The 23857-nt window shown below is 38.1% G+C and overlaps 1 protein-coding gene across 1 annotated transcript in view; it reads right to left on the reverse strand.

Moving 5' to 3' along the window:
* galnt2 (UDP-N-acetyl-alpha-D-galactosamine:polypeptide N-acetylgalactosaminyltransferase 2) overlaps positions 1 to 23857 on the reverse strand; it is a 181643-nt gene that overhangs the window by 98524 nt on the left and 59262 nt on the right. The window contains exon 2 of the mRNA XM_088334829.1: positions 8524 to 8611. Coding sequence (XP_088190955.1) covers positions 8524 to 8611 — 88 coding nt within the window. The remainder of the gene's footprint in view (positions 1 to 8523; positions 8612 to 23857) is intronic.

Genomic DNA, 23857 nt, shown 5'->3' on the forward strand with positions numbered 1-23857 from the left:
GTACTTTAACATGTTGTTGGTAATATACTGATTAAAGGGATAACCACAAAACTGTCTTTTTTCATTTTCTCCTTTTTTTTCTTAACTTCTTTATACAACATCATAATTCGTAATATAATGCATCAAAGCAAGTGAGCCGTTTGAGAGCCAGCTCCCTTTAATGAGTTGAGCTGAAAAAGCCGGTTCTCTAAAAAGAGACGGACTTTCACTACACAACTCGAACTCGTTTGACTTGATTGATTTGCCGTTTCGTGATAGTCTGTGTATACCGGATGGTACCCATCATTGACAAATTTGCGTTTTTTCGTACAGATTTTCTTGTACGTCGTACACGTCTTAAAATGCATAATAAACGTACTTTGTACGGCAAAAACGTTCAGGTTGACAGGTATGCATACTTGACCTTCACTCAACGACAAGCACCTCAACAATGACGTAATCTCAAAGCAACGAGATCTCGTTTGCCGAGATCGGCGTGCAGACGAAAACTCGAACCGCGAGACCAAAACAACAATGGCGGATCTGCCTGACGAAAAGTTTAGGGTGCGGTAAATCTTTGTTTAAAAAAAATAATCGGGTAATAATGACAATTTTGTGTCAAAAAAGTTGCGTCCCGGGGACGCACGTTTATTTGACACTATGCGTCCCCAGCAAAAATCATGCGTCTAGGACGCATGGACGCGGGCAAACGTGAACACCGATTTCTATTTATCTGTTATGATTGCTCGAATTTCATCGTTGCTATGAGAGTTTTCTATCCATCTATCCATCTATCTATCTATCTACCCTGGTCATATGCCTAGAGAGGGGTGACCGACAGCAAGACAAACATATACAAAAACAAAGAAAATAAAAAAAAAGGGAAAAAGTAGCAAAAAAAAACCCACACAAACATTTTTGGACCATGGCCAACCTAAATGCCTTAACACCCAAACAAGTTAAGCACCTCGGCACCCTAGTTGGACATGGTTTCGTCCCTCCAGATTAAACGGGACACAAGAAAGCGGCCATGTACCTCGGGTCAGGGTGACACAACACACTCTTCTGTTCAACAACAGGGCCCGACAGCTTTAACTGGTTTACCCCTGCCGCATCATACAGGTGCCCTTCCCATCCCTTAGAACGCATCCAAACATCCCGCTATCCTTTCACAACACCTCACCAAACATTCCTATCACCAACAAGAGCTTTAGCTTCCACTACATTTGGACCTATTTTATCCAGTGCACTCTTAACACCATCCATCCACATCAATCGCCGCCTTCCTCATGATCTCCTTCCATTGACTTCTGCTCTGTAGATCCTCTTCAACATTCGCTCCTCATCACCCCTCTCCATGTGTCCAAACTAATCGAGTACTCTCTTATCCACACGCTTGCTCAGTTCCACTACTACTCCAGTTCTGTCTCTCACAATTTAATTTCTCAATCTATCCAATCTGGTCGCTACTAACATACTCCTAAAACACTTCAAATATCTTTAATTTCCTTCTCAAATCTGCGTTCAGGCTCCAAGTCTCTGCACCATACAACACAGTTGCCACAATCACACTCTCATACAGTCCGCTTTTAACATCCATACTCATACTCTTGTTGCTCATCACTCTCCTTAGAACACCCAAAGCCTTGCTTATTAGAGTTTTACCGTCTATATAAATCTAGTACTTTTTTACAAACCTGGATGTGAAGCACTGAAGACTTTCTTCATTGCTAAATACAGGCATCCTGCTCTTCTTCAGCAATTCAATTACACAGACAAACCCCGTTAAATTAGACTGTCACAAGACTAGCTGCACAAAGGGGGGGAAGTAAAGTATTAACTTTACTTCTGAAATATTTTTTATTTTATTTATTTAAGTATAAGGGATTTCATATAATACAAATTACATTTGTTGAAAGCAGTGGGGATTTTCACAGGAGGCTGAAGGTCGAGGACAGGTCGCGCCGAGTGTTTTGGCTGGGGAATTTTGATAGCGGGGGGCTGACGAGGGAATAAGGCCTTGTTTTGATAAACGCTTGGCATTGCTTTGAGCTGATATGAGTTTCCTTTAGACGTGGCGGCGTCTTTCGGCGAGAAGGAGGTGAAGTTGGCACCTGACCCGCTCCATGGGGGAGGGGCCTTCGTGACGCACCGGTCAGACTAGGTGGGGAGTTCCTGGCCCGCCCATGGGGGATGGCTGATGCCCCGACGTGTCAAAAAAACGGAAGACGGAAGGAGAGAGACGAGAGATGGGAGGCTCGACGAAGACTAACTAGACTAATTCGACAATAATTCGGCTAAATTCGATGGAATTCACTTAATATATACTTTAAGAAAATAAATCTGCCCCCGTGTGGAAAAGCCTGTCTCTTGTCAATATGTTCCCATTAAGAAACGAGCATGCATTGTTAGAAGAATAAAGTTCGTGTTTTGTTAATGGAGTCAGATAACTAATTCGAAAAATTTGGTAAACGCTAAATTTGTAATATAGATTTTTCCTAAACACTTCTTAAAATGTACGCTGTGGGGTGGACCCCCCCAGGCATTGAGCACATTTAGGCCACAGCCATATAAGAGCATTTCCTTGTAGAGAAAACCAAGCTAACGTGACACAAACAGTGTTCTTGTCTGCCCGCGTTCCTGCGTCCTAGACGCATCATTTTTGCTGGGGACGCATTGTGTCAAATCATCGTGCAACTTTTTAGAGACCAAATTGTCATTATTACCCGATTACTTTTTTTTTTAACAAAGATTTACCGCACTCTAAACTTTTCGTCAGGCAGATCCGCCATTGTTGTTTTGGTCTCGCGACGTTCTCGGCAAACGAGATCTCGTTGCTTCGAGATGACGTCATTGTTTTGGTGGTTGTCAAGTGAAAGAGAAGTATGTCTTTGTAAAAACAGTTGGTATTAGGTGCAAATCAACAAAAAATTGGTAATTTCTTCAGTGTTGGTAATAAGTCGAAACATAATACAAAAAGTGGTAACAACTGCAATAACTCCGGCACAAAAAAAGGCGGAGAAATTCTTCAGAAGACCGCGAAGGCAAGGAAAACACATGTTTGGAAGTGAACAATTCGACGAAAGATAAACAAAAGAATACTCTTAGCAAGAAAAGGACTTTTCTGCCAAAATGGATTCAATTATATTCCTGGTTACTCTATGAGGAGGATGATAATGGAGGCTACATGTTCTGTGATGCGTGCACCCAGCGTGACAAAAAAACTGGATTGCATAAATCATTTCGCAATACAAACTTTCAGAAAAGCACACTGGATCGGCACGACAATGAAAACCACAAATTAGCTATGGAAATTCCGTTGCTGCAATTGGACCTTAAGAAGGCATTACAACTGTGGCGGGCAAAGAATACAGTGGGACCTCGCTACTTCGCGGTTCCACGTTCGCGGGTTCAGAGCTTCGCGGGTCTAAAAAAAAGAAAAAATTATAATAAAATGAAATAATTTTTTATCTTTATTTTTTTTTAGCATTTTTGAAGGGGCGTCGCTACTTCGCGGATTTTTTCTTTTGCGGGTGGTTTTGGTCCCCATTAACCGGGTCTAAAAAATAATAATAAATCAAAATAAAATGTAAAAAATAATAATAATAATAATATATATACATTTTTTTAAAAGCATTTTTAAAGGGGTGTCGCTACTTCGCGGATTTTCACTTTTCGCGGGTGGTTTTGGTCCCCATTAACTGCGATAACCCAGGGATTACTGTATACAGATTTATATCGTCGGTAATTGAATATCCCTTCCCTGGGACACAATCGAAAGAAACACTCTCCTGGAGACTTCTTGATGATAGTAAATTAGTTTTGGCTCGCTACTACCATATCGTACATTGAAAAACAAAACAAAAAAACAAAAAGAAAGGGGGGAAATGGTAATACATAAAATAAGGGTAGTTTTGCTAGTGGAACAAAAAATCTTGGCATGTTGTATAGTATTATTATTAGTAGTATTATTATTATAATTATCATTGTTATTAGGGGACCGCAAAGACAATTTGGGGCTCAGAGTTCAGAAGAAAAATGCACAGTTTTGGATAGATGTACATTTCTTTATACAAGTGGACATTTATTATGTAAACAATATTTCTTTTATACAAACAATTCTCTTATCAGCATTTTACACATGTGTTTATAAAGAAGCTTGTATCATAATTAATTTGGATTACTTTCATTAGGTCAAAGTTTTATAATGCAATCAAGAACAAGAGTAATACTCCCAGCCCATGGCTCAGATCTTGACTGCAACAACATTGTATGTGGCCAAATTAGTCAATGAAAAATGTTTATAATTCCTGCGAAAAATTTGTTACAACATTTCGAATAAACTAAATAGCCGTGCACTATAAAACAATTTTGTTGTGAACAAAAACTATTTTTCCATCCATCTGATTAGTAGACTTATGTGTACTTCACCATGAGGCTGCAATTTAACCTTGATATGGATTCAGTCACTACTGAAGACACCACAATTTAACCCACGACACAGGTGCTGTAAAAAAAATTAGGTCACCAAATATAACAGGATAACACGAAATCCTGGATAGACATGTTGAAAATAATTAGTATTTGAATTAGATTTAACCCCAACACCAACCCAACAAAGAGGTCTTTAAAAACCAGAGATTAGAATGGCAGTGCCCTGAAGAAGACCCTCTTACCTCTTTCTTAAGGCTGATCATTCAATGAGATGCTCACATTCTTCTAAAGGACACCTTGTCCCTATTAAGACCACCAAAGACCCAAAAATGTCCCCGGACAATACATTGGATTTGCTTAGAGCGGGTGTGAGGTGAGTTTTATCAAGAAAGAACACCTCAATATCATTATAGCAAAAAACACACACAAAAATTTTGGACCATGACCGACCCAAATGCCCAAACACCCAAACAAGTTAGGCACCTCGGCAAATAAGTTGGTCATGCCTTCATACCTCCAGATGAAACGGGACACAAGAAAGCGGCCATGTCACTCAGGTCAGGGTGACACAACACACTCTTCTGTTCAACAGCAGAGCCAGACACCTTTCACTGGTTTACCCCTGCCGCATCATACGGGTGCCCTGCCCATCCCTTAGAACACGTCCAAACATCCCACTATCCTTTTACAACACCTCTCCACTCACTCCTATCACCAACAAGATCTCTAGCTTCCACTAGATTTAGACCTCTTTCCTGCAGTGCACACCATCCATCCATGTCAATCACGGCCTTCCTCTTGGTCTCCTTCCAATAAATAATTAATAATGTATGGAATACACATAAGAACAAAACACAATAGCAAAGTAATGTACTGTACTTAAAAGTCACTGCACACATACTACAAGGTGGGGAAAACACTAAGAAGTACAACAAAAGGAAACGTGACAACAATACCTACACATGGTAAAAATTCACTAGCAATCAACAAATAAACCACGGCATGAAGACTGTGTGGAGAAATCACTTGAAACTGTCAGAGATAGACATTATTAAGACTATTTCGTGGCTGTATTTACACAGATAAAATACATATATATTGTTAAAAACTAATCGTGATACCAGGAGCAAAAGTACTTACAGCCTCCATGTTCGTTGAAGAGAAGGGAAAGAGAACGCCCCCAGGGGGGCGTGGTTTATTTCACGTCAGTGAAAACATTACACACATGAACACGACTTCACAATAAAAGAATATAAGATTGATAAACGTACAAGAGATATAATTAGACTGATTATTGAAACGTTGTTTTATGTGTGTGTGTGTGAGAACGATTGTTTTTGTATTTAGGAATATAAAAACAAGTTATTTCCATTAGACTGAATTTCTGAGAGATTTTACATCCAAAACGGCCACCTTGACAAAAACACAGATAATAAATTTGAGCAAAATAAGTAACAGGCAGGAACAATAATTTAACGTGATAAGCTTTTTGTCAAATATACAGTACGATAAAAGATTAGATCTTTTTTCTTAACTTGAGGTTTGCAGTGTTCCAATAATGGGCGTAACGAGCCTCTTTTTTACTGTTTTCAATTCAACCCAAGCGCCCCGAAAAATCATAGCATTTATAAAACTCTTTTTTCCTTAATAAAGGACTGGATAGGCTTAAAATTTGCTGAACGCTAGATGAAAAGGAAAAACAAATGTCAACAGTGCTGCGTCAGAAATACTAGTTCAGTCCATTTGATTCCTAGCACAGCTCTCGCCCCCCAATACCAAACAATACCATGACTTTGTTATCATCAATAGACATTATTTCCCATTTTTACTGCATTGCACCAAATGAGACAATAATCCGCCTAGCATAATTGTTGCGTGTGTGTAAGCTATGTGAGTGGTCATCCTCCCAGCACCAGCATGGACATTTGGAGTTTTTTCTGAAAAAAAAGCGCAATGTTCAGTTGAGAGTCTATTACCCAAAGTTAATTATGAAGAAATACACATAACCTCCTCCTGACATATTGACATATGGTTGTCAGCGCTAGGAGAGAGAGAAGTAGAAAGGGAAGAGACAGAACCTAAAGCCTCGGAGAACACAGGTAACACCCTCGTAGAGATGCAAATTTGAACAGTGGCTGAATTATAAAAAAAATACCTTCCAGAATAAAATTTAAGATGTATTCCGCTTATTATCTTCTTGCTAATTAAACAGCTTGTGTTTGAGAACACAGAAGTGGATTTTTTTAATTAGTCAATTATTAATTACTTTTTTTAAATGACTGAATTGATATTTTTAATCACTGCTGATGTGTGTAATGTAACGCGATGCAATGACACTCCTGAACAATGGTGTGAAATGAACCATTTTTTACCGAGCTAGAAACTCTGGGGGCTCAGCACCCCCAAAGTTCTGAACCTAAACTGCCCCGAGTTCCACTTGTACAGATGAATATACAAGATATCCTTTACATTTGTGTTAAGCCCCGAGAGGCTGCAGGCATTTTGGCCAGGCAATGTGACAGACAAGTGAGGTGTGTGTTTGTGTGCCTGTCCGTGCACAGTCCATTTTGGGTGTGTTTATGCCCTGCCGCAAACTGTGATGAATGACTATATACTCTAAGTGTGGCGGAAAATCGTCATGGTTTTGCAGGGGCCTACCGTGGCCTAGCGCCACAGAGGCGGTCGTGCTTTGGGCAGGGGTATTGAATACTTCTAGTGCTGTGCAGAGCAGCATCAATCATATATCATATTCATTGGCTGCGCTTTGAATTTATTTGGCCAACAATGATCGGAATCTGCATGCAAATTTACCGAGGAAATGTTTTCACAGTGACTACCTGTCAAACTTGTTTATTGATAATTCCACCCCTGAATAGGAACAGAAAGGTTTAGCATTTTAAAAACTGCAGTGAAGTTCACAAATATTGTTTAATTACTTATCAGTAATACTTATCAGTGTGGTTAATTACTAATCAGTAATCAGTTTATGTCCCATGAGAAATTTCGGCACTTATGTGTAAACGATTTTTGAGTAGTTCGATCTGGAATCAATTGATTTTAATTATTAACTGTGGTTTTCTGATGTGTTTTTATTCATTCTTGACTCAATTACAAACTAATGAGGCATAGTCTTAGTATAAGCAATAACATTTATATTAATTAGGTTTTTCTGTCAATCAAGAAAATGTATTCAAGTGCCCATTTTTCACCTACTTAATATAAAATCTAATATATATATATACAGTGGGACCTCGCTACTTCGCGGTTCCACGTTCGTGGGTTCAGAGCTTCGCGGGTCTAAAAAATAATAATGAAATAAAATAATTAAAAACTTTTTTTTAAAGCATTTTTGAAGGGGCGTCGCGGATTTTCACTTTTCGCGGGTGGTTTTGGTCCCCATTAACTGCGATAACCGAGGGATTACTGTATGTGAACTGAAAAGTGATTAAAACTGCATGAATATATAGACTAATATTTCAGCAATATTATTTTGTATAATGTACAATATTTTTGTGAACTGAAAAATCTGAAGGTATACCTGCTTTTTATTACCAATTAAGTGTGATGATTAAAACTGAATGAATATATAGATTTATATATTTATTTATATATTTGTCACCGATTTACAATTTCAACCTCGATAACACTAAATTTTGGGGACCCATAGATCTCTGTTTCGACCCATAGATTTTTGAGCTTGTGAAGTCAACATATCCCCCGGGACCCATCACTTTTCAGAGGTAAAATGAACACTGCACAAAGTTGGATAAACAAGCCCCAATTTCGCACGCACCCCTTTTCTGGGCAAAGTAAAATCTTATAAGAAAAATTAACTACAAAACCTTTGTGAAGGGGTTCACAATAGGTCAAATATGTGATTTCAACACTCCTCCCAAGTTAAGTCACTAATATCTTATCAACAAAAATTATGGAAAGGCACAGACGAAATGCTGACCAGGGTAAATTGATCCGTTTAACAAATCTGGTTGAGTGCAAAGTGGCCACGCAAGCTTGCATCTATATTTGTGGTTTTAACCATTATTCTGTACATTTCCAGTAGCAATAATGTATATGGATTAAATTGTTATGAAAAAGGAGCTAGATTCTTACCGGGCGGCAAAGACTTCAGATTGTTAGCCTTGTCGTCAGAATTATGAGCTCGGCTTCGTCCAGATGAGTCACTTGAGTCCCAATCATCCTAAGAAAATAACACAAAAATACTGAGCATAATTTTTTAAGGTATCAATCTTGGGAGGGTAGCAGTACAACATGAGCCAACCAAGCAGCAAATCTACATAAACGACAAGCTGAAACGCTGTAAAATCTGACAGGGTTTCACACTTGTCAATTAAAAATAAAAAACAAAAATCAATCATTGTTTGGCTTTTTGAGTCTGTCTTATTCCACAAGATCAATCGCAAAGCTCTGTTAAAACACATTCATGCAACATTAAATATTCATGACAAGTAAAGCCAAAAAAATACATGATGTCTATCTTAAAATTCCATTCCTTTTATGGAATATCTCTTTGTTTCGTTTCTTAGTATTGAATCTTTCATTGTCTGTGTGATTAAGATCAAGAGGCATTTACAACAAGAATAATCCATCCAGCTGTGTGCCTAAAACAATTAAATGTTTATATTCATTTTCAAAATATTCATAAAGGGAGAGACCCCTGATTTTGTTTGCAAATCATTCGGTGAAATCCTGTAAAGTAAATAAAAAAATACTTTTTGGAAATGAACGGCCGCCGATTCAAGGAGTTGTAGGAGAAAAAGTAGCTTCAACTTTTTCTGGCAATCCTAAACATTTTACATGATGCATTACTTGAAACGGATTAGGTTTGAAGTTTAGCCATTGACATGCTACAGTTGGGCTTAGGTGTACTGGTGTGAACTAATTAAACCAAACAAAAAAAAGATAAGTTCTTAACAATTTCAAAATTTGGACATAGGGTTACCAGAAAAATATGTGTTACCCTAGCCCAGAAGTCTCCAAAGTGGTGCCAGCAGGCACCAGGGTGCCCCATGAGAACAGCTGAGATGCCCGTGTGATATCCTAATAAATGATTGAGAGAAATTTATATTATTTCGAAAAGTATTTAACACAATATTTTAGGTTAGTCTGTTGTTCTAACACAAATAATTTACATCATAAGTATTGACATCTATGCAGCATTATTCTTGATCGTTTGAAAGTTGAGAATAAGTGCTTCATTTTGAGTTTAAAAGGTTTAACAGTCATTGGTGGGTTTAGATAGCCAGTTTCACCTTATTACTATGTGTGTCTTTGAACAACAAATATTGTCATTCCTACTTTGATACCTATCCAAATGTGTTAAGTTACTTGGAGGTGGTGAGTTGAAAGTGTAATTATTAATGAGTATGCAGTTTTAGTTAACTTATTGAATACCTGTAATACGATTAAAATGCAATATATGAACAAATGTGGAGCTTTAAAAAGGGAATTTATTTTTGTTTAAGGCTACTTTTTTTAATACCGTAAATAAGTGTTGCACTGTGTGAAGTGATTCTACTAGGCCTTAATATAGTTGGGTACAAACTCATACTGTACATTATATTAATATAGTCATCAATGTTTTTAATGTTTGTTAGGATTCTTTAGATCGATGTTGAAATCTCCACAGATGAAGTGTTTCTTTGCCTATTGTTGAATATGTTTTTTCAGCCCAGTTTGTGAAGGTTTCAAGATTTAAGCCCGGAGATCTATATACACAACTGACTATAATATTTCTCCTTTTTTCATTTATAATTTCTATTGTAAGACATTCAAGTAATTCGTCAATTACAAATGACATGTTTTGTATTATCTTCGATTTGAATCTTTTGTGCACATATATAGCTACTCTTCCTATTTTGTTTGTTCTATTTACATAATTAAAATGATAGTCGTTTAATTCAAAATTAACTCATTTTTCCTCACTGAACCACGTTTCAGAAACTGCAATCACACTAAACGGGTTATCAAAGAGTTGTGAGCATTCTGTGATGTCTTCAAAATTCGTGTACGTGCTTCTACTGTTGAAGTGAATTATTGAGAATTTTCCTTCAGATTTAACAAAAGTATTATATCCATTTCCAGTATAATATTTGCAATTGTTTGAGCTAGTTGATAGAAATTTGTGGTCAGGATCGAAGTCATCTAATCTTGAAGTATTGGAGTCAGTGTGATCAATAATGTAATAGTTCTGGTAGATCATGGCCTAATATATTATGATAATTTTTTTTATTGTGATCTGTAATAAAGGTGTCCATGTTGTCAGTCCAGGATGCCATTGTATCATTTGAATCCATCATTGTCCGAGATTGTCCAGTGTCATATGTATTTACCGCTCTATCCAGGCCTTCAGGAAAATCTGTCCAGCTCCTACATTTTTGCTTCTTCTGGAGTGCTGTTTAACTTTATGTATACTCTAAAGTTTGAAGTCCAAGTTTCTTGTATCTTGTTTGTTTTCCTCAAAAACCGAGCTTGTCTTGCAATGTCAGAGTTTTTTTTTTTTTTTGCTTAAGTGTTCATCAAATAAACATTTGTCCCATTTAGTTTTTTTCCTTGCTTAAGGATTTCATGTTTTTGTTTCCTGTTGACAAACCTCACTATGGAAGCTTTAGACGTATTCTCACCTCTTGATATTGGATGACATGCTTTTATGTCGTCAGGATTGATAGATATCCCTTTTTGACTCATAAAAGCAATGACCTGTTGCTCAGCAGAAACTTGATCAGCATCCGTTGCAATAATTTTATTTGCCACCGCCTTGGCATAGGTCCGAGATTTGATGTCCAGACGGGTGATAATCTCAACGATCCTGGTGTATTTTTCAAGTTCTGCTACACGTCCTTCTAGCGCATTAGTCCTCTTGTCCTTCTCCATGTTTTCGTTGTTTGGATATTTGATTTCAGCCAATAAACTCATGATTGTATTTTGTTGTTTGGTACCTATATCCATTTTGTCCATCATTAAGCCGAGTGACTTTTTGATTCCACCATGTTTCCCTCCTTACCGTGATGCAAATTCAGTCGCAGTGGCCAACTAGCCAGTCTCCTCCTTCGCCGCGTGTCTTTCCTCATCGCTCGCTCCAGCTGCTTCTCGAAGGCGAAACCTTCTTAGCCGGGAGGGGGGGGGGGGGGGGGGGCGGTGGTAGGGGCAGCGAACGTTGTAGACACGACTCTCCCCACGCAGCGCCAACAATGGCCCAACTCGGAAAGCAGGACGAATTGGCTTCCTTCCTACACTGGTTTTCGGAAAAAGTCCGCCGAGTCTACGGCGACGTCGACTCCGTGCTTTCTCTTTCGAAACCCATAGACGCCAAAATCGTGGCGCACATTAGCAGCTACACTAGCTTCACGCTGGACTCCAATGCTTTGACAGAGGGTGGGAGGTTGTTCCCCAAAATCAAAATGATTTCTGGATTTTTTTCTTTTTAGTTTATCTTTCTGAGTGCACATGCACCTACGATGAAAATTTCAGACCCCTCCATGATTTCTAAGTCCGAGTAATAGCAAAATAGCATGGTGTTCAAATACTTATTTTCTTCACTGTCTATATTTGTTCCTGAGCTACATGTATTTCTAAGTTTCAGCATTTAGGTTTATCATGCCCACAGACAAAATACACTATCCAAGTAATTGTTCAAGGGAATCCCTCGCTACTTCGCGCTTCATTGTTCCCGGCCACAGTGCATTGCGGGTTGAGATATAGTCTGCGATCCGTTATCCCAAACATGTTGCTGCAAGCAGGGACCGGAAAAACACACTTGCATTAAACAACCAGTGGGAGAGCTACTAAAGCAGATGCTCTCAAGACTCCAGAGTCACACACTGCAGAGTACTGAGAGTACAGACGTGAGGAAGGTAAACACAGAAAACTCCCCCGAAAATGTAATTAATTCCAGTGTTCTCAATTGCATGACTTGCAAACGGTACAATGAACAGTAGAATAACGTTAGAGTGGAGCACACAGCAGCTCTAACTCTTGAGTCCCGACATGCTTGTGAATCAAGACCACTGACAATATTGAGATTATTAAAAATGTGGTAGAAAATCATGTATGTGATGAGGAGACAAAGGAGTAGAAAGTGTATAGTCAACTGGTTGAACGAAGTAGGTTCATGTGGAGATTAATATATTAGCTCTTGTACTAACATTAGTTCATCAATCAAGCGTGTGTGTTTGAGATACAGAGCGTAAAAAGCAGGCTCAAGTAGAGGGCTCAGTGATTAGCTGTATATGAGTTGCTGCTAAGTGTAATTTTATTTCCGGCACTGCCAGTAAAATCCTTATTTAACACTAGAAGTCCCAGGAAATTTCCTACCCTCCAGAATGACCAGAGGACAGTCAAAAAGCTGTGGTATTTAAAACTATCAACTCCAGAAGGCTGTGTTGTTTTAAACTAACAACTCAATGGCCCATCATGTAACCATTGTTGTGTAAATGTGGAATGGTGGGGTTGTTTAAATGGAATATGGTGGGTGTGATGTTGATAGATGTATACAGAGATTGTGCACTGGAACCTTGTTCAATACCTCTTGTCCTTGGATGGGCTTATCAGATAGAAAGCAGAGCTTAAAACCTCCACCAAACAATTTTTTCTTCACATTAGCATGCGAAGGGTCATTACTGAGTTGTTCACACCAGAGTTTTCCTCATTTGCAGACCAATGGCGAAACTAATGCAAACAGTTGGCAAAAATACTACAAATTTATTAAAATTGACTAAAAAAGCTAAACAGCAAATTTAGTGCTTCAAAACAGGGAACAAATATTATTGTCTTCAGTCTGATGAGAATGAATACTCTAGAAATACTACACAAATTCAACTACAGTAATACAAAAATACTATTACAGAAATATTACACAGAAATACCCCAAAAATTAAACTACAGTCATAGAAAAAGATAAGAAATAATACAAAGATACTAGTATGGAAATACTTCAAAATACTCCAATATAAATACTACAAAAATACCACTACATTAATTATTATAGGTAATTCAAAAATACTGATACAAAATATTACAACAGAAATACTACAAAAGTAAAACTACAGTAATACTACTAAAATACTACAGATATAATACAAAAAATATCCAATGAAAATACTACAAAACACTGTAGAAATACTACAAATAAAAGTAATGCTATAAAAGGATACAGAAATACTACAAAAATCAGACTGTGAAAATACTTTAAAAATACCCCAAAAATACAAGTACAGTAAGACTACAAAAGTCCGGGCAGGTTACGCCCCCATCCGACATTATTTTCTTTACAGTAGCATTCCTAAGACTTAAAAAGTGGTCGGCGGCGCCCTCTGTTGGCTGCGGCTGCATCGGCTCGCTACAACGGGTCAGGTGCAATCGACATTTCGTTCTGTGTACATTGTTACACAGAATGACAATACAAGGAAATTATTATTATTATTATTATTATATGAAGGGTAATTGCTGAGTTATTCACACCAGAGTTTGCCTCATTTACAGATCAATGACATTCTACTAAGGAAAGCTAAATGGCTTTGCTGTGGTACTTCTGGTGTTAAAATCCATGTTCTTCCACTGAATGCCATCCATCCCAACCACCAAATCTGTCGACTGATTCTTTACAGCCTCTTGCAAGTAACTGTGTGTTAACACAGGGAAAACTCACACCCCATTGGACACATCACACCATTAGCATACAGGCTTAATGGCAGCCTGAAATGCAAGCCATGCAAGTGTAGTTTCCAGTAGCATTTTACTAGCAATACAAAATGGGATGCACATCAGTTTACAAAAACATGCCAAGAAATTTGGAGCAAAAAATAATCTGCGAGGCAATTATGTGATCAATTTGGAAGTGTGTGTGTGTGTGTGTGTGTGTACGACATGTGTACGATTAGTCTATTATAGTGCTTCTCAATTATTTCCTGTCACCAAAAATAATTTTCATATCTTGTGGTTTGAAAGGGCCGGCACATTAGAAGCAGGTTTTAATAGCAACAACCAATAAAGGCGAGAAAAAGTTTGCAAGACGTGTGTGCACGACTTTAATAGGCTGGTGTAAAGTGCCATTCAGTCAAACAGCCTTTGCACAAATGGCCACCAAGACAAACGCCACAGCTCGTAGCTTCAGTAGCTTGTTACATTGACAATAAATTCATTAATTAAATTGGACTCTGAGGAAAGTTGGAGAAGTGCAAGGAAAAACCTGATCACCAGCGGGTACTGCCTGGAAGCGACATCCGAAGGGAAAGCTAACAGCTAGGCTCAACAAATCTTAAGCCACCACTGCCGAACATGGCTATTCACCAACACCAGATCCATTACCCATGAATTGGAAGACTTGGAGCTATTACTAGTGGAATACCGCTACATTTGTGACTTTTGTATTTGAATCATCACAAAAACCTTGCACAAGTCGTGGTTACCCTACGCTAGCATGCAACTAGCCATGCTCTCTCCGAACCATTTTCTTAAACTGAAAGGAGTAGCCCTCCAATTTTCTCATGTCCAAACCATCTCACTATTTATTCAACTGCAATTCTGTTTTTATTTGTACATCTATCATTATTTTATTAGTCATATACTCTCTTTCTCTAATGTCACTATGTTTAAGTTCTCCTCAAAAACAAAACAAGCACTTTTCTTGCAAAATTGCATCAAAAGAACAGTGCAGGTCTGAAAAATGGCAATTAGGTTTTTCCCAGAATTGTGCAGCCCTATTTCCAACATATGTTTTATAACATTTTATGTTATTTTGGCAAGTTAAAGTTCCTCTAATTCAGATTTTTGAGGTATAAATGGCCAATACTAAATTGCATTGTTACAGATCACAAACATATACCGTAAATTCCAGACTATAGAGCGCACCTGATTATAAGCCGCACCCACCACATTTCGAGAGGAAAACCGATTTTGTACATACACAAGCCGCACCTGTATATTAGCCGCATGCGCCAACATTGATAAAAACGCAACACAAACACGAAATTGGGGGGGTTTTTAAGGGTTATTGTTCTATCTTCGTTATTCATTATCCATTATCCGTTATCGGTCAGTTCATAATACGCTACAAAGCCTAGGAGCCGGGACACTTACTCTCAGCCAAAAGGCCAAGCTAAGGTCCTAGCCCTAAAGCCTTGCTGCGATCATTGCGAATGCAAACCAAGACCTGATACAAGCTAAAGAACACAGCCGGCAAAATGAACGGAAAACGATACCGGTACTTAACATTTAATGCAGACCTGCGGAGTCCAGGTGCCCGTTGAAAGTAATCCAAGGAAAAAAGTTTATATTTCCAAAGGTAAGGGTGGGAAAAATATATATCCACTATTGTCGGCCGTGTCCACAAACACGTCTCACCTTTACTCCACTTCCCGTCAGCCCTCGTTTGCCCCGCCCCTTCTTTCTCATTTGCTCGTGCAAAACATCAGAATAAGTTTCTAAAATAAATACATTACAAAAATATACAGTTGCAAATACATATTATACATGGTTACACATATTTACAAAGAAAGACACACCTTCTTCACATCCTCCTCCATAGCACTAACTGCTGCCACATACAACCCAAATACTTGAAACCATCCGCCCCTGCAACTTTACACTATTCAACAAAATCTTTTATAACCCTACTTCACCACCTCTTGAACACCTCATTACTTTACTCTTGTCTGCATTCACCAGAAGCTTCCTTCTCTCAACTACACTCAACTACAAAAGCACACAGTCCTGCTGCAGATTCAGCCACCAAAGCAGTGTCATCTGCAAACAACAGCTGACTTACATGCAACCTACCCTCACACACTATACCTGCTCTTACTCGTACCTCACGCACCACCATCCATATATAAATGGAACAGTCAAGGTGACATGACACACCCTTGCCTCAAGCCCACTCTTACTGGAAACCACTCACTCTCTTCAATCCCCAGTTTCAATCTGATACATTATATTGTTAATCATCTACCCCTAATAAAATAGAATTCAATTGAAGCTTGTTACCCTAATAATAACCGAGCTGTAATCCAGTGTCAACATTATGTAGCCTTACTAAAATCTTTGACAAACGTATCTCTAATCCTGTAACGCCAAAGCTGAAAAGTAAAGATCCTCCCTGAGTATAACTACATTATTGTGTCGCACTTCATGACTAACTGGGGATGGCCTGAAGGAGTTCCTCAGTATATTTTGTATGTAAGGTTGGCAGAACATAGCCTTTTCTAGAACCCTCAGAAATTATACAAATTAAAAGTTTTGAGCATAACGTTACTACAATTTTATTATTGCCACCAATAGAACGATAGAAGGATAGATAGATACAATATGGGGGAGTCAGATATTTAGAGCAGACGATTCCATTGCTCAACAGTACACAATGCAAGTTAATGGCTGGGCATCATTCAAAGTCCAAAAGGCTCGTAATAATTGATAAAAAATGGCCCAATTTTTTTATTCTAACATTTTTTTGATAGACTGCCAGATTTTTTTTATTACTTGTTACGGCTTCTGTGGGCAATCTTATTTCCTTCAAACTTTCATGAATGTGAACAACACGTTTCATATAGTTTGGTACAACTACTCTTTGTGCGTGTGAATGATGCTGACCTGCCTTTTTAATTCTTTAAATTCTGCTCTCTCAAGGCTTTCAAAGTTTTGACTTCTTTCTCATCGATCTCAACATTGTTTGCGGCCAGCATCAAGGCGCAGAGTACTGATCATGTCCTTTTCTTTGAAGAAGAGCAATTTGTGACTGCTGTGACAGAGGCGGATATTAAAAAAATAGAACATGACAGATCGAGAACAATGTCCAATAAGATGAAAACCTGCAGCGTTTCAAAGTGCAAAAGCAAACATGGTGCACTTGCTGACACAAAACTATTTCAGTATTTAATTTTCTGCCACAAGTAACAAGAATGGCCCGAGTGAAATTTAAAAGCGGTTCCTACGTTTTTTTTACACATTTTATATTTGATTTGAATGTACAAGTTAAAAAGTGATGCACAGGTAGGGGAGGCACTGCCACCATCAGGAAATATTACATTTTAAATATTTTAAATGGTTATATTTATTCAGTGTTAATGTTATTTCTCATTTAGGTTCACAATTTTAGGGATTTTTTTTTTCAAAATCTCAACATTTTCAAATTATATTATGAATATTATAAATACAATTTTATGTAATGTATTGTTGTGTCTACGAGTTTGCGAGTGTGTGCAGATCCAGAGTGAGGCACTCAATTATTTTGCCTCATGGCAGAGGGCGATAATGAGCCGAAGGATTCTGATTAAGCGCACACTCCAGCCCCAAACAACAGAATTGGTGATAGTATTCGCCAACAGCAAGTCAAGCCATCCATTCATTTTTTTTTTGTTGCAAGAACTTTGTTTCACAATAGAGGATCTACATAGCCTATTGATGCTTTTATCCAAAATAATAATAATAATAATAATAATTTCCTTGTATTGTCATTCTGTGTAACAATGTACACAGAACGAAATGTCGATTGCACCTGACCCGTTGTAGCGAGCCGATGCAGCCGCAGCCAACAGAGGGCGCCGCCGACCACTTTTTAAGTCTTAGGAATGACTCGGCCGGGGCGCGAACCACCGACCTCCCAGTCTCAAAGCGGGCGCCTTACCATCTAGGCTACTGAGAAAGTTCCAGCGCATACACTTCCTATACAAGTTAAGGTAAGACAATTATTATGTTATATGCCATAGTTTATAGTTAGATTGCCTTATTGCTCTGCCAATCAAATAAAGAATAAGATGTAGGTTCATTATTTGTAAATCTGGCTGTGCCTCACAAGACACAAACCTCACCGCAGGTCACTGAGTAACAAATGTTAAAACTTTCTATGAACTCAAGGATGTGCGCAAGTGGTGACAATTTTTTTCCTCTCTAAACAATATCAGCTTAAATGATAACAAGCATTCAAAAAGCAAGTAAATCATGGCTCTTTGTTTTTTTAGCAATGTACAACTTTGGGTGTTAATACATTTAAACCAAGGGTCGGGAGCCTATTGCTGACGAAACATATATGGCCTCTATCATGTGTACATATGGCTGGGAGATAGAATATGACTTTTGCATAATTCTCTGTTATGTTCCAAAGTTAGGTGGTTAACGCCCGATTTTGGTTCATGCGAGGCCAAGGCATTACACCACACTGACAAAATGTACAGTCCAGTAAATACTGGGCACATTTTCCACAACAGTTTAAAGTCAGTGTCACACTAAATACCCCGTTTTGGCAGAAGCTCGCTAAGAAACCTTTTAAAAAGGAAACTATTCAATATTGAGAGATTTCATAAGAAAACCCTCTGATTGAACTGTAAATACCAAGAAGTCAGCAAACTACGAAGAATTAGATTGGTTGAGTGGTAGAGATGAGCAGATCTCTGCACACAGCGCAAGGCAATCCCTTCTCTCTCGCACTCAAAGGTAAATACAACAATATCCTTTTTCAGTCATTTGTGACACTTTTATAGAGGAACTGCTTGCCCATTGTTTTCAAACCATCATTTTGCATCGGCTCGCTACAGTTTAACTGTACGGGTCAGGTGTATCGACATCTCGTTCTGTGTGCATGGTTACAAAGAATGACAATAAAAGTAAATTATATTATTCTATTCTATTAAGACAAAAAAGCCTCTACACTCTTAACTGAGGGAGGGAGACAAATTTTTATTGGTACATTTCAATTGACATTACAGACGCTCCCCTACTTACGACCATTTGACCTGCGCAAAACGGTAGATACGAAACTTTTTTTTCGGGATGTCGAAAAATATCCGGACATTGCTGTAAGTTAGATATTCTATTGTGTGCACCTTTTTCCGAGTAGAGGACAGTGCTGTAGTGCTTCTTTCCACCGCGAGACGCTATGAGAGGTCACCCAGCATCCACCCCAAAGAAGAAATCTGGCTTCTCCTTCCTAGTTTGTTTATAAACACACTGCACTGTATTTCTAGCACACTAAGAACTTTGACATTTTTATAGTTTAATATCTCGTGCATCCATTCGATACGGTTGGTGTAAAGTGTAAAGAAGAGGCAACCAGTTTCTTTTGAAATGAAAGTGGAATAAGACAGCTTGATGCGGTCAAGAAAACGGTAGGATCGCTTTTTTTTGGTCCACTTTTTACCACGGAGGAGGAAGTCGCCTAACTCTTCCAAAAGTAAGTTAAATATTTACTTTATTTATCTTTTTAGTCAAGTCATGTCTATTTGTACAGCCTTGATCAAAAGGAGTCTCAAAGGGCTTCACAGACTACAGAATTTCAACGCCTAATGTGTCGCCTAGTTTTTCAGTACTATGCTTTATCATTCAGCTTGCTTTGTAACGTTATAGAGCATATTATTTTATTAAACGTTTATTTTGCCGTTTCAAAACAATACAGGTTATTTATACAAGCCTTAAACATACTTATATAAATCTTAAACATACATTCCATACAATATATAGCACTGAGGAACTTCAACTTACGAACGATATTCCGTAACCTATCTGGTTCGTAAGTAGGGCAGTGTCTGTATTGTTATTTCACAGGTTTGACCAAATCATTAAATGCAGAAAAGGGAAATAAAATGTGCTGAAGAATTAGCTTTTGTCTAGAGAGCGTGTTTGGCCGTTTAGTTGATTTGGGTCTTAAAATATATGGTGTGGCTCCCTCAAAAAGTTTTAAAAATATTTTTGCTTTTATGGCTCTCCGGGTCAAAAAGGTTCCCGCCCCCTTTTTTCAGCCAAATTTGGAGAAAAACTTGGACTTGAGGTATTTGGCTTTCTGGTTTTATTTCTTTGTACTTGTTGGAGAGGTCTACATTTACATTTAATAAATAAGTCATTCTTGCAGAGTAGAATACATGCCACATATCAATACACAATTCAAACGGTGTAGTTAATAGTCCTAAAGCACTTCATGCCAAGGGGAGGATGCCTGCTGGGTATTCTCACACCTCCTGCTTAGTTAATAGGATCACCTTAAAATCCCCAAAACACATCACGACATGTGCGTGTTTATTTGTTTCAGTGTTTTTGTGTGCGAAATAGAGAGCACACTTCAGACACTGTCAATTTATATTTCATGTGTGCAAAAATTGCACACAAAGCAAATAATTTTTGTGTTCTGTAAAGTTACACGCACACTGTGTGTAGATGACTATGTGTATGTGAACATGTGTGTTCATCCGCTAATGGTCAGTGTATAATCCACGATAATCTGATCACATTTGATGACAGATTAACTCAGAGAGAAGCCAAAAGCTATCTCGCGCACACATACACATACAATTATTGATTCAGTTAGTTTGCATTTATGAATTTTCCAGTCAGAATCTACCAAGACTGTTTCATTTCAGGAAAAAAGCATGGCTATAATAACGACTGTCAGTATAAATAAAAGCTACAAACACTAGTTTTTATACAATGTATTTCCACCCTGTGTAATGAATACTTAAAATGCTGCTTCAATGCTGGCCCATTCCAAATGTAATCCTGTTAATCAATCCCTGATTACAACACCTGGCAGTAAATGTTACCCAATTCTCTGATGCTAAATTTCTAACTGGAAATGTATGAGGAATCGCGGAAGTTCCAAGTGAACAAGAAAAGAGAAAAACCCTAAATAATTGACAATGTCCTCTAGAAGGGCTTGTGCTTGCTTAAATATACCACAAGACAGTGGCAAAGAACTAAAAATTGAGGCAATAACCAAGAATCACTATCGAACGTTTATTAGTCACTAGATCAACCACTTATGTTACGTAAGCAACTGCATTCAGTTCGTAAATTATTCACTAGGAAACAGCTTACACGTACTGCGCATTTATAGTATTTTCTCGCATACTGGCCTTAATCAAATACTGGTGCTCATAATCAAGCTTGCAAGGTCCTCCATTAAACACACACATATCCCCAAAAAAGTAAAATGTTGCCTCTGACAGCTCATTCTCTATGTACATTTTTTTACCGTGGATGATATTTTTGACACTTTCTTTTTAATCCGGTGCTTTTGTGCAATGCCAATGACAAATTTCAACGTTTTTTGATATATCAACTTTAAACAAACAACTATACTCTACACGAGCATAAATCCTGACTTACAGCCAATAGTTTTCATAGTCTATAATACCGATACAAACGTACTTATGAGTTACATGTTTGACTCTGCAAGTACTGCTTTAACAAACATAAAACACAGCCAATGCAAACATAGCAAAAACACGAAACTCCAACAAATGTTTCCAAAAACATGACTTAAGTTTGACCAAAACAATAGTGAAAAGTTGTTGGGATTTATAGCTATTAAAGGGAAGGCTATATAAAAAAATTCTTCCTTATGGTTAAATATTTTGCCAAACAGCAAAAGAAAAGGTGTCGTGGGTTTTAAGTTTTATATTTATTCGATATACAACAGAGATTAAAATTAGAGAAAATATTTTAGAAGAATTGAGTAAGTTTGAAATAAGACAATCTTTATTGTCCCACAGTTAATTTTATTGTGTCTATATAATAGTACTACATTTTTTTTTGACAAAATGACAAAGCATCACAAACCCCCCCAGAAAAGAACAGAAAATGCTCTGATCAAGGATAGAACAACAATAACTTTGGAATGAAAAAATATTTCTGAAGGTTCCAACATTTAGCAATTTGTATGTGCACAGGCCTCTGCTGTGAATGACTTCAGCACATCTGCAGCCACAGGATAACACTAGTCTCTCACACTGCTCTGGTGTGACTTTGAGAACTGTTATGCACTCTACCGTAAAGCTTATTATGCAGAAATAAGCTTTATGGTAGAGTGCATAACAGTTTCAATACGAGCAATTTAAATAGAAAAAGGCAAAATAAACATGTTACCTGCTCAAAAGTGATTTGTATACGGCGTGCATTACCGTTCGATTACATTCACAGCAAATACAAAGACGGAATGGTTTAAGTTGTATTACATTCCCAACAAATGCAAGACGAAGTGGTTTTGGTTATATGTTCGCCATTAAATTCCCTAAAAGTGAGATAAAACGAGGTAAAAGTGGTTGTAGTAGCGAGGGGATGCATTTCTCGGCATAACACCGGCTCTGCAGCTTTTATACCCGTGGTCCACACGAGAAAATAACTCGAAAATGACGCGATGAGGAAGCGGAACAGTCGCCGGCGTCTGTTTTGCGGGCATACCACCGATGAACAGCGGGTTGGCCAATTTTGCGCATTTTCCAATGCGGGCAACCACGGGCAAAAAAAACCCGCAAAATTTTACCCGCGATACAGACGCAAACGGCTGTGTGACCGGGCCCTAAACAAAAAGTCCATAAATCCAAGAGTGTGTGTCTCTTGATTAAAGTACATTGAACTATCAAAACGGTAAAAAGAATTAACCTAGTGTGTGTACCCACTCTTCAGAATAACGAAGCAAGGTTTTTCATCAGTTTCCCATCATACCGAAATAATTTAAATTTGCTTTCATTACTGAAGTGAACTTTGAACCAGTTCTCTGTCCAAACAACATGCTCAGTCTAGATTTTTTAATTTTTTTTAATTTTTTTTTAGTGAAGAGAGTTTTGGTCACTGCAGTGTGGGCCTACAGTCCAAATGCTCTTAAACAGCGAGACACCGAATGGTGAGACAGATCCTTACCATGTTCAGCACTGAACTAGCGAGCAAATCCAGCTGTAGTGTGGAAACGATTACCCCTTGACATCCTCTGCCGTGACCTGTCCTTTCTTGCATTTGTCCACACGACCAGCCTTCTTGGGCAACTTGAATAGGTATGTAGTTTTGTTAAGAGTTAGTATTCCTAAAATCACAGATTTGGAACAATCTACTTGACTTGCTATGGATGATAGGGTCATCCCTTTTGTTTTCATCTGGACAACATGCTGCTGGAGGCTTTTAGTCAGTTTAGACAGATGACAGAGGAAATTAGCACTATGTGCTAGATTAAACCATTAAGTGGAAGGAACCTGAAAGTGTTCTCTAATTTTGATTCGTGCATATCTGGCAAAACACAGGTTTGTGGTTGAAATGCCTGATCTATTTTGGACAAGGTCTTGTAGTAGCATGTTATTAGACACAACAAAATGCAAAATGTTCAACTGTTGAGCAGTGAGGATGGTATTATCGTATTTTCCGCACTATAAGGCGCACATAAAGTCTGTTTTTTTTTTTAAAAAAAGCTGACTATGCGCCTTATAATCCGGTGCGCCTTATATATGGATCAATATTGAATTACAAGGTCTCGCAACTTAAAGAAGCAGCCACCGACTCCATTTTTCGCGTAGAAGAAGTGCGCCGTGCATACTGGGAAATATTAAACAACGATTCGCTTTTATTTGTGCGTTTGTATAAAGACCCTGAAATGGCTCCTATTAAGAGACACGCTTGCAACGCAGAGTTTAAACTCAAGGCGATCAGTCACGCAGTAGGACACTAGAATAGAGCAGCA

Source organism: Urocampus carinirostris, chromosome 4 (genome assembly GCF_059441175.1).
Source record: "Urocampus carinirostris isolate Australia breed hairy pipefish chromosome 4, RoL_Ucar_1.0, whole genome shotgun sequence".
Taxonomy (NCBI): domain Eukaryota; kingdom Metazoa; phylum Chordata; class Actinopteri; order Syngnathiformes; family Syngnathidae; genus Urocampus; species Urocampus carinirostris.